The 12709-nt window shown below is 46.0% G+C and overlaps 1 protein-coding gene across 1 annotated transcript in view; it reads left to right on the plus strand.

Annotated features, from left to right (window-relative positions):
* Window positions 1-12709, plus strand: part of LOC146058355 (aldehyde dehydrogenase family 3 member B1-like) — a 216865-nt gene that overhangs the window by 98739 nt on the left and 105417 nt on the right. Inside the window, exon 5 of the mRNA XM_083170638.1 lies at window positions 4840-4925. Coding sequence (XP_083026764.1) covers window positions 4840-4925 — 86 coding nt within the window. The remainder of the gene's footprint in view (window positions 1-4839; window positions 4926-12709) is intronic.

Raw genomic sequence — 12709 nt, forward strand, 5'->3', positions numbered from 1 at the left:
GCAAGACGCTCATCGTCTGCTGATCCGCTCTGCCAGTCCCTCCATTGGTTGCCTGTATCTTACCGTATTCATTATAAAACACTTCTACTCGCATATAAAGCTATTACCCATACTGCACCAGCATATATCTCTCTACTTATCACAAAATATCTCCCATCTCGAATACTCAGCTCTGCACATGATCTGCGTCTCTCATCTGCACGGATCACTAGCTCCTATTCACTATTACAGGACTTTCAGCGGGCTGCTCGCTCCCATCCTATGGAATGCCCTTCCAAGCACAATAAGACTCTCCACTAGTCTCCAAACTTTCAAGTGTTCCCTGAAAACTCACCTCTTCAGGCAAGCCTATCATAATTAAGTTCAACACACATAACCCTCTGAGGCACTTATGTATTATATAGCGTCCCTTCTGGACCTGTAACTTGGTGGGACTGCTATGCTATTACTGGTGCCTGTCCTTTTGTTTCCCTCCTTTATCCCTATAAATTGTAAGCTTGCAGCAGGGTCCTCCTACCTCCAAGTCTGTCTGTTGTTACCCAGTTTGTTTTATGATTGTCTACTATTGTAAAGCGCAACGGAATCTGCTGCGCTGTATAAGACACTGTATTGGAATCTGCTGCGCTATATAAGACACTGTAACGGAATCTGCTGCACTATATAAGACACTGTAACGGAATCTGCTGCACTATATAAGACACTGTAACGGAATCTGCTGCGCTATATAAGACACTGTAACGGAGTCTGCTGCGCTATATAAGACACTGTAACGGAGTCTGCTGCGCTATATAAGACACTGTAGCGGAATCTGCTGCGCTATATAAGACGCTGTAACGGAATCTGCTCTGCTATATAAGACGCTGTAACGGAATCTGCTGCATATATAAGACACTGTAACGGAATCTGCTGCGCTATATAAGACGCTGTAACGGAATCTGCTGTGCTATATAAGACGCTGTAACGGGATCTGCTGCGCTATATAAGACACTGTAATGGAATCTGCTGCGCTATATAAGACACTGTAACGTAATCTGCTGCGCTATATAAGACACTGTAACGTAATCTGCTGCGCTATATAAGACACTGTAAAGGAATCTGCTGCTCTATATAAGACACTGTAACGGAACCTGCTGCTATATAAGACGCTGTAACTGAATCTGCTGCGCTATATAACACACTGTAACGGAATCTGCTGCGCTATATAAGACACTGTAACGGAATCTGCTGCGCTATATAACACACTGTAACGGAATCTGCTGCGCTATATAAGACACTGTAACGGAATCTGCTGCACTATATAAGACACTGTAACGGAATCTGCTGCGCTATATAACACACTGTAACGGAATCTGCTGCGCTATATAACACACTGTAACGGAATCTGCTGCACTATATAAGACACTGTAACGGAATCTGCTGCGCTATATAAGACACTGTAACGGAATCGGCTGCGCTATATAAGACACTGTAATGGAATCTGCTGCGCTATATAAGTCACTGTAACGGAATCTGCAGCGCTATATAAGACACTGTAACGGAATCTGCTGCGCTATATAACACACTGTAACGGAATCGGCTGCACTATATAAGACACTGTAACGGAATCTGCTGCGCTATATAAGACACTGTAACGGAATCTGCTGCGCTATATAAGACACTGTTACGGAATCTGCTGCGCTATATAAGACACTGTAACGGAATCTGCTGCACTATATAAGACAGTAACGGAATCTGCTGCGCTATATAAGACACTGTAACGGAATCTGCTGCGCTATATAAGACAGTAACGGAATCTGCTGCGCTATATAAGACACTGTAACGGAATCTGCTGCGCTATATAAGATGCTGTAACGGAATCTGCTGCGCTATATAAGACGCTGTAATGGAATCTGCTGCGCTATATAAGACACTGTAACGGAATCTGCTGCGCTATATAACACACTGTAACGGAATCTGCTGCGCTATATAAGACGCTGTAACGGAATCTGCTGCGCTATATAAGACACTGTAACGGAATCTGCTGCGCTATATAAGACGCTGTAACGGAATCTGCTGCGCTATATAACACACTGTAACGGAATCTGCTGCGCTATATAACACACTGTAACGGAATCTGCTGCGCTATATAAGACACTGTAACGGAATCTGCTGCGCTATATAACACACTGTAACGGAATCTGCTGCGCTATATAACACACTGTAACGGAATCTGCTGCGCTATATAAGAAACTGATAATAAATAAATAAATGTCATTATGGGGAAACTGTTGCCAATGTCTGAGTAAAAGACAGAACGTGCAGCAAGCAGAGCCAGTCTGTACAAGCCCCAGCAGCTAAGTCCTATTATAGGACTAGCTAACCTCACAGACAGCCGTGAGCCTTGTGACCATAGGTAGAGAGATGAAGCACACTGAGCTGGCGCATGGGGGTAGAAGCACCATAGTCCATTCATTAAGAGGTAAAAGCCTACCCAGAGGCAGATTAAGACCTCATGGGGCCCTAGGCAATATACCTGTTTGGGGCCCCCTCCATAGTAATATGACTGCTGATTGCAGGTGGCATCGATAGCATACCTTGGCGCATGCACGATCAAACAATAAATACTTAGTTGCATAAACATCAGCATCGTGTACACATCTGAAACAGGCTCTAGGTCTTTTGGAAGTAGGACTAATACCTGTGTCACACTTACAGTAAGTAGTCTGACAGCCCACATACAGTACAGATGGAGCCATCCTCATCTAGCCCTTTAATAGGATTAAGTGAGTAATGGGATTACTCTGTTAATCCCCTACCGTATTGTTCTATGTATTGTATTGCATCTCAGAACAATAGGCCTCGGCTCACCATGGCTATCCAGAGATGGCTAGATGAGGCTGGCTCCATCTGTACAGTGGAAAAAAAAACATTTTGTATGTCCAAAGCCTAATCACATCATTGTCAAAGCATACATTTTGCTCCCCCTGACAAAAAAAATTCTGGTGCCCCCCCCATACAATGCCCTTACACATTACACCACACATCGTAATGCCCCATACTCTATACATCACACAACGTAGTGCCCCTTACACTATACACCACACACCGTATGCCACACATCATAGTGCCACTTGCACTATACATCGCACACCGTAATGCCCCATACACTATACGCCACACACCATAATGCCATTTACACTATATGCCACACACTGTAATGCCCCTTACACTATACGCCACACACCATAATGCCCCTTACACTATACTCCACACACCATAATGCACCTTACACTATATGCCACACAACATAATGCCCCTTACACTGTACACTACACACCATGATGCCTCCTACACTATACACCACACACCATAATTGTTCTTACACTATACACCACACACCGTAATGCACCTTGCACTATATGCCATACACCATAATGCCCCTTTCACTATACTCCACATACCATAATGCACCTTACACTGTACACTACACACCATGATGCCTCCTACACTATACACCACACACCATAATTGTTCTTACACTATACACCACACACCGTAATGCACCTTGCACTTTAAGCCAAACATCATAATGCCCCATTTCACTATACGCCACACACCGTAATGCACCTTGCACTATATGCCATACACCATAATGCCCCTTTCACTATACTCCACATACCATAATGCACCTTACACTATATGCCACACATCGTAATGCACCATACACTATATGCCACATACTGTAATGCCCCTTACACTATATGCCACACACCATTATGCCCCTTTCACAATACACCACACACCTTAATGCGCCTTACACTATATGCTACACACCATAATGCCCCTTACACTATATGCCACACACTGTAATGCCCCTTACACTATATGCCACACACTGTAATGCCCCTTACACTATATGCCACACACACACCATAATGCCCCTTTCACTTTACGCTAGTGAGGTGGGCTCTTGGCTGGTTTTACCAGCATGTTATACGATGATTTTTCAACCATCATTGTTCAGTGTTTATGGTGCACGATGAGTCAGTCAGCCTGGCTGCCCACCCTTCTCCCTCCCCCGGCTCCAAACAGAGCTTACACAAATGCCACCCAGCTGACTGGCTGGTGGCTCACCCTGCTCCCTGCCAAGCCCTGCTCCATTTTTTCAAACCACATGGAGCTGCAGCCTATCCCCAGCATACAGTGAATAACTTCTGTCAGTGAGTAGCCATACTGTCACCACTGTTTATGAATTTGCTGGTATGTTACCAGTACACCACTGCGCACCAATGTTTCCAAATAAGCCAGGAACTTATACATTACTGGTGTGGACCAGCAATGTATATGTTACAGCCGCCACTGCCCGCCAATGTATATTTTGTTATGGCAGTAATGTATACATTGCTGGAGCAGGTGAGGGATCCTGCAGAAGTTGGTGCAAATCACTCTTAATAAGACAATCGCTGTGACTCACCTGGCAGGACTCCTAAGGAGACTATTGTACAGGAGCCAAGGTTCCGCAATCATGCACTATACACTCTGCATGCTCTCTGCCCCCTAGTAGGGTGTGTTGTGGCATAGGGCACAGTGCAGGGCTGTTAGTAATCTGTGGTTTCCCAATAATTGCCTGGCACTGATCCACCAGTTAACCCAGGAAATAAATGAAGTTGTTCTGGTAATGTCACTCTTCATCTTCCATTAGCCAGAACAAATTATGTAACTATCAGTAAAACACATTTATAATTTTAGATTTATACCATATTTATTGTATCCTATATTTGCTGGAAAATGTGTTTTCAGCCAAATCAGTTTTATTATTATGGTTTTTCAACTGTTGATGATGTGATTTTTTCATTGCAGGAAACTGTGCTATAATAAAGCCGTCTGAGGTCAGTCAGAACACAGAGAGGCTTCTTGCAGAACTTCTTCCTCGTTACCTTGATAAGGTGATTAATGGATTATACATTTATAGTAGTGGTATAAATACTTTTTGAATTGTGTTACACAAAGATTTTCACTGATGTATCTGCCTCTCCCCTGGGATATCTGTGGCCACGTCATCTTGTCATTCTCTGACTTCAAAGGTCAAAGCTGATATAATTTGAAAACTTTTTATCTACGTATAACAGATGCGATATTAGAGGGCTGTGTTACATCCAACGGGTTCCCTGTAGGGGTTTGTGTATTGGATCTGTACTGTAGCTCCTTCATGTTTTGGTTCTGGATTTGCTTTGCTACAACCACCCTTGTGGGTTTTGGATCTATAGTTTTCATAAAACAGCTAACATTTCAGAATTCGTTTTTTTTTGTTCCTATAGTATTAACCTCAATAACATTCATTTTCATTAATTTCCAGTCTATTCTGAGCAACTCAAAACTCACAATATTGTTTTTAGGCCAAAGTGGTATATCGCCAAAGTGGTATATCGCCTATTTGTAGGTTACCAGTGATGTACTCGATGTAGGAAGTAAGCTAGACTCCAATTCTTACAATCAAGATTATTTATACGTTTAATACATTAGCATATCATCACAATGCAATCATCAGTTCATTAAGCCCTAGGTGTGGCTGTTACCATCAGTTATATGCTATGGTAATTTCTATAGACACACTCAGTACTACTCTGATATATTACAATGTATATACCTCGTATATACCTCGTGTCCCTATCTGGACATTTTTATCTGTGTGGTCTTACTGGCAATTATAAACTAACATATTCCATGCATATTACTGGCAAACATGAACCTATCTTGTGATAAATTTTGGGTCATGTGCATATACGCTAGAAAGAATGAACATATCTCATGATCAGTCTTGGATGAAGATATGCTTATGCTGGTAAATCAAATGCATTTGTTAAGCAATCGCTGTATTTTTCTGGATTTGATTATAGTTTGATTATAGACTTTCTCGGATCCTGATTGGCCACTAGGTGGCCAATAGAATCATTGGGAGGAGAGGCGCAGAAGATGAAACATCTCTGCGTCTCTCCTCAGTCCGAGCGGGTACTGGCCGGGTGATGCACGACTTGGACTGCGGTGGAGAGAAGAGGACGGGATCTTCGCCAGAGGACCTGGTGAGTAGGATTTCCTTACACAGGTACCCCTTTGGATTACTTCGGATCCTGATGCCCTGGTGCCCCGGACCCCAGACTCTGCAGCCCTGGAGACCCAGACCCAGGACCCCGGACCCAGGGACCTACCTACGGGCTCAAGATAGGTAAGTATCAGTGTGTTTGTGTAATGTATGTATTAAACTTTTATTTTCTCTTTCAATGGTCCTGGTGACACAGCTTCACATTGAGATGTAGGAGGGTCCGCAGGAGCCAGGCACCTATACCAAAGATTTCAGAGAGGTAGGCTCCTCCCACTGCATCCCAGAATCCCCAGTTCGTTTTAGGTGCCCACCGAAGTGGGTGCTGTACTGAAGAGGCTGCTGCACAGCCGAAGATTAGAGATAGATAGGTGGTTTTTATTTTATTAATTTTACACTTGTTAGGTAGGACACAGTGTTGAGGATTCTCACAGAATCCTCACACTGCCAGCGCAGCAGGGACGGACAGCAGCGAGTCCTGTCCGCTCCCTGCACGCAGAGGAGACGCTGTCTGCTCTCTCCGTGCGGCACTTTCAGCTTCACCGGATGAGGCTACCTGGGATCCGGAGCGTCCCTGAACCGGCTTCACGCAGGTGAGGGTCATGCATGGGGGATGGGTGCTCAGTTATGGCGGCGAACATATTATGCGGGGCTTGCAAACTGAGTTCCTTACTGAAAAGGACAGTATCTTGTCACAGGGCCTGCTGGCAATTCCAAGTGGTCCCCATGTGAAGGGGAGATATTTGGAATTAGGAAATCCAGCAGTGGGAGCAGCTACTGGGGGTTTTTTGGCACCACAACTCCACCGACCCTGCAGTAGCAGAGATAGTTGGTCTCTTCCCTCACTCTGCTTGGCGCCGCTTTGGGAGATGCTGACTGCGGAGCTGAAGCGCTGTTTTCTGGCTGAGTGGTGGATTTCCTGGGCATCGCTACCCCCTTTATCTGGAGGAGAATTCCTGAGCTTCAGACAGATAAGTGCTGTGATATACATTGACTCAGTATATAGCGGCTGTCAGTTTGCACTGTGTGAAATTACTTATCATGTCAGAGGAACAGTCTGTAGCTTTGGGGGAGGGAGCCCCATTTGCATTGAGCGCGTGCAGTGTTTGTGCACTCCAAATTTCCCCTGAACAGATGGCCAAGGGGGGTTTGTGCCCTGCTTGCGCAGCTGTGAGACCCATGGGAAGTGTAACCCAGAGGGTAGAGCAGACAGAGCCTGCGTGGGCTAGTGCCCTGGGCAGGTCAGTGAATGCCTTAGTGCAGTTGTTGGACAAACAGAGAGATGTTGTGGTATCTTCCCCTAGACCTATGTCATTCTCCCAACAGTCCTCAGGCTCCTTGCCTCTTACTCAAGCAGATCCTGGTTTGCTGCAGGTAATGCAGGATACTGCTAAGGGTATCAGAAGGTTTAATGCTCTGCTGCATAAATTTGACAGTGATTCAGAGGGGACTCCTAGACAGTCTTATTCGGTCCCTCTGCTGCCTGTTGATTCAGGGGATGAAGGAGAGTGCACCTCCGATATTCCCTGGGAGCAGGGTGATGATAATGAGGATAACTCAACCCCTGGGGTGCAGGATTTGATTGCTGCTGTTAAGCAGGCCTTGAATTTGTCAGATCAAGACAAAACTCCTTTCAAAGGGGTGTTTAAGAGGCAACGTAGAGAGGCTGTTACCTTCCCGGCAGATGAAGGTTTACAGGATATTTTAGAAGGGGCTTGGAAAACGCCAGATAAAAGGCTTTAGATGCCTAAACGGTTTTTGAGTCTTTACCCCAGGGCTGGGCAATTGCAGCCCTCCAGATGTTGATGAACTACACATCCCAGGATGCTTTGCATTAGTTTTGCTATGTGGTCATGCTGAAACTGATGCAAGGCATGCTGGTATGTGTAGTTCATTAACATCTGGAGGGCCGCAATTGCCCAGCCCTGCTTTACCCTATGCCTGAAGTGCATACAGATCTTTATTAAAAAGTGCCTGTTGTGGATGCTTCCGTAGTCAGACTTTCAAAAGCTACAGTGCTCCCGGTCCAAGGGGGTGCGGCTTTTAAGGACCCCGTGGACAAGAAGCTAGAAGGAAACCTTAAGGCTATATTTGAGGGGGTGGGGTTTACTCTCAGACCCCTCATAGCGTCTGCTTGGGTTTCAAAAGCCATGATTGTATGGGCTAATAGTTTGTGCACTATGGTGCACGCAGACCCGGGTGTCTTGCTGCTCGCTGAAAAAGTAAAGGCAGCAACTGAATATGTCCTAGAGGCTCAGGAAGAAGTTCTTAGGATGGCTTCAAAAGTGTCCACCATCTCGGTTAATGCCAGAAGAGTCCTGTGGCTCAAAGCCTGGGAAGCGGATAATGAGTCCAAAAAGGCCTTAGAGGCGCTGGCTTTTAAGGGTAAGCTGCTGTTTGGTTCCAAGCTGGAGGAAATTATAAAGCAGGCCACCGGGGGGAAAGGTACCTTTCTTCCTGCCCCTTCAGCTAAACAGTCCTCTAAATTTTCGTCCTTTCAGCCTTCTTTTCGGCCCTCCCCTAGGGGAGGTGCGTCCTTTCGGGGCCAGTCTTTCAGGGGAAAATTTCAGTCCAGTAAAGGAAAACCCCCAAAATCTCTCTTTGGCTCTTTCAATAAGAAACCGAGCACCAAAGGTGATGAAAAGCCCTCGGCATGACAGCCTGGGCAATCCCCCATCTGCCTTCAGAGTAGTGGGTCATTTTTTAAGGTTTCGGGAAGCTTGGGCCTTATTTAATCAGGATCCTTGGGTGTTCGACATTGTCTCACAGGGATACAAGATCCCTTTCAGGGGTCCTCCTCCGAGAATATTCTTACCCACACCACTTCCAAAGGAGTCCCGACTCAGGACTGCTCTTTTTAAGGGCGGCTCAGTCGCTTCTAGAAAAAGGAGTGGTGATCCCGGTTCCACGGGAGGAATGGAAAAAAGGCTTTTATTCCATTCTATTTTTAGTGCCCAAGCCAGATGGAACCTTTAGACTCATCCTGAATCTGAAGTCATTAAATCTCCACCTGTGGATGGATCACTTCAAAATGGAGTCTCTGCGGTCTGTGCTTCTCAGCCTAGACCAGGGAGAATTTTTGGCATCCATGGACATCCAGGACGCATATTTACATGTCCAAATTCACCTGGAGCATCAGGCTCTGCTGCGTTTTGCAATCTGGGACTGGCATTTCCAATTCCAGGTGCTACCCTTTGGACTGGCTACTGCTCCAAGGGTATTCACGAAGATCATGTCGGTAATGGCGGCTGTTCTCCGTTTGAGGGGTATCATTGTGATACCTTATTTGGACAATCTGCTGTTCAAAGCGGAATCAGCAGAGACTTTACAGAAGCATCCGGCAGAGGCTATTCAGTTTTTGCAATCTTACGGGTGGCTGTTAAATTTGCAGAAGTCACAACTGGTCCCGGCCCAGAGGATTCAATTCCTGGGAGTCATCCTGGATACTCACTTACATCAAGATATCCTGCCAGAGGTGAAAGCCAAGGACATTTCACTCCTGGTAAAGTCGGTTCTGGAATTACCGGACCCATCAGTCTGGAAATGTCTGAAGTTGCTGGGCAAAATGGTGGTGACTTTCGAGACGCTACAGTACCCCAGGTTCCATTCTCGGCCTTTTCAATGGAACATCTTAACATCTTGGTCGGGGAACACGCAGACCATGAAGTCAGAAAGGGTGACGCTCACTTTGGAAACCAGGTCCTCTCTAAAGTGGTGGACGAATGTGAATTCCCTTCAGTGGGGTCGGTCTCTTCAGTCTTGGGACTGGCTGGTAGTTACTACCAACGCGAGTCTCAGGGGCTGGGGGGCATTAGTCCTGGACCTGAGGCTTCAGGGCCTCTGGACTGCAGTGGAGTCAGTTCACCCAATAAATATCCTAGAGCTTCAGGCAGTAGGGAAGGCCTTATCCCTGGTGGAAGACAGACTGTGCGGCCTCCCCATAAGGATTCAGTCGGCTGTGGCATATCTGAATCATCAGGTCGGCACACGCAGCAAGCTGTCTATGAGGGAGGTGTTGCGGATTCTCTTGTGGGCGGAGCAAAATGTTCCAGCCTTATCGGCAATATTCATACCAGGTGTGAGGAATGTGGAGGCCGATTTCTTGAGCAGGGAAGAGCTGCTAGAAGGGGAATGGACGTTGAACTCACAGATCTTCCAGCAGATTGTATCTCGGTGGGGGCTTCCGGAGGTGGATCTAATGGCATCCAGGTTCAACCATCAGGTTCCCAAATTCTTTTCCAGGACAAGGGATCCTCTGGCATCAGCTATGGATGCAATGACCGTACCCTGGACAGGGAATCTGGCATACATTTTTCCACCATTCCCGATGATTGCCAGGGTTCTGACGAGCATCAAATCCCAAGCGATTCCAGTAATACTGATAGCTCCGGATTGGCCAAGGAGGTCTTGGTATTCGAGTGTTCAGAGACTAGTAGAGTCGTGGTGTCTACCTCTAAGGCCAGACCTACTAAGTCAAGGGCCGTTTTTCCATCAGGAATTAGCTCGGCTAACTTTGACGGCTTTGCTATTGAAACCACCATTTTAAAGAGCAAAGTATTTTCTGAAGCAGTTGTGAATACAATGATCAAGGCTAGAAAGTCAGTGTCTTCGGCTAACTACTATAGGGTCTGGAAAACATATATTCGATGGTGTGAGTGCCAAAAGTCTCATACGTCCAGATTTCGGCTGTCTAAGTTACTTGAATTTCTTCATGATGGCTTTTCTTCAGGGCTCTGTCTCCAATCTCTTAAAGTCCAGATTTTGGCTCTGTCAATTTTCTTTCAGAAAAGTGTGGCTGTGATTCCGGAAGTGCAAACCTTCCTTCAGGGAGTTACTAGATTAAAACCACCATACAAACAACCGGTGGCACCATGGGATTTGTCTTTGTTGATAGAGATTCTTCAAAAGCCTGCTTTTGAACCATTAAGGTCAGCTGACCTCAAGTTTCTTACGTGAAAGTTAGTGTTTTTGTTGGCTGTTTCCTCTGCAAAGAGGGTTTCGGAGTTGGGAGCATTGTCTTGTAAGCCTCCCTTCTTAATCTTTCATGATGATAGGGCTGTGCTGAGAATGGTACCAAGTTTTTGCCGAAAGTTGTTTCTGCTTTCCATTTAAATCAGGATATTGTTCTTCCTGTGTTTCAACCCCCTGAGGGTTCTAATAAATGGGACAAATTGAGGAATTTGGATGTGGTGCTCGCCTTGCGCATTTATGAGGACAGAGTTAAAGTTTTTCGGACAACGGATAATTTACTGGTCTTGTACACAAGATAGGCTGGCCCGCTTCAAAACAGACCATTGCCAGGTGGTTGAGATCAGTTATTGCTTTTGCATATACCAGGGGTTCCCAATATTTTTTGATTCACGGCACCCTACAGAATCAGAATTTTTTTCACGGCACCCCTAGGTCCCAAAAAAATTAACTAGATTGGGTTTATATGCGATTCTTAGCGGCAGTTATGTGGTAAAGGGCAGGATTTGCTTCTGTTTGTACACATTCTATGATTGGCAGCCACCAGCACTGGTTTTGCTCATAAATAATTAACCATTAATAATTTGAGTTGGTCCTAGACCACCAAGCCGCGGCACCCCTTCATGTGTCCCGAGGCACCCCAGGGAGCCACGGCACACAGTTTGGGAACCACTGGCATATACTAAAGTTGGTAGGATAAACGCACATACCACCAGGTCTGTTGCCACCTCTTGGGCGGTTCACCATGGGGCTAAGGCTGAGCAGGTTTGCAGGGCTGCCACTTGGTCATCTGTTCACACTTTTACCAAATTCTACAGGTTCCATGAGTTTGCGTCGGAGGACGCATCATTCGGGCGAGCAGTGATGAGAGCTGCAAACCTGAGGGTACCCTCCCAAAGGACCTGCTCTTGAACGTCCCAATGTGAAGCTGTGTCACCAGGACCATTAAAAGAGAAAAAGGGATTTTTGTAAGAACTTACCGTTCAAATCCATTTCTCTGATATGGTCCTGGTGACACAGCGATCCCTCCCTTATGCTCAGTAAGTATTGCCGTTTTCATGATGTGTCATGTTCTGATGGTAAAATTAAAGTTTGTGCATATAATATGTTCAGGTGTTTGTACTGAGTTAATGTATTCCAGTGGCTTTGAAAGTTGAACTGATGATTCTGGGATGCAGTGGGAGGAGCCTGCCTCTCTGAAAGCTTTGGTATAGGTGCCTGGCTCCTGCAGACCCTCCTACATCCCAATGTGAAGCTGTGTCACCAGGACCATGTCAGAGAAAGGGATTTGAACAGTAAGTTCTTACAAAAATCCCTTTTTTTCTGGGTTGTCAGTGTGTTTATATAACTATTTCTTGTACTGTGGAACTACAAGTGCCAGCGGGCCCTTTAATGCCCCGCATGCTGGGACTTGTGGTTCTCCAAGTCCCAGCATGCGGGGGAGGCTTGCTGGAACTCATAGTTCCACAGCATTAAACAATAGTTTATTATTCTATTTTTTACACTGCAATCAGCTCGATGCCCAGGGGCATCGAGGACAGCACCAGGCTTCAGCCTGGTCAGGTAAGTCCTGGAGGGGGGACCCCTTTATTGGGGGGGGGGTCCCCACTCCCCCTGGCCCGGCTGACTGGTCGGTAGTCTCATCCTAACCTGTTTATGCTCACT

Source organism: Crinia signifera, chromosome 2, assembly GCF_055691185.1.
Source record: "Crinia signifera chromosome 2, ASM5569118v1, whole genome shotgun sequence".
NCBI lineage: Eukaryota > Metazoa > Chordata > Amphibia > Anura > Myobatrachidae > Crinia > Crinia signifera.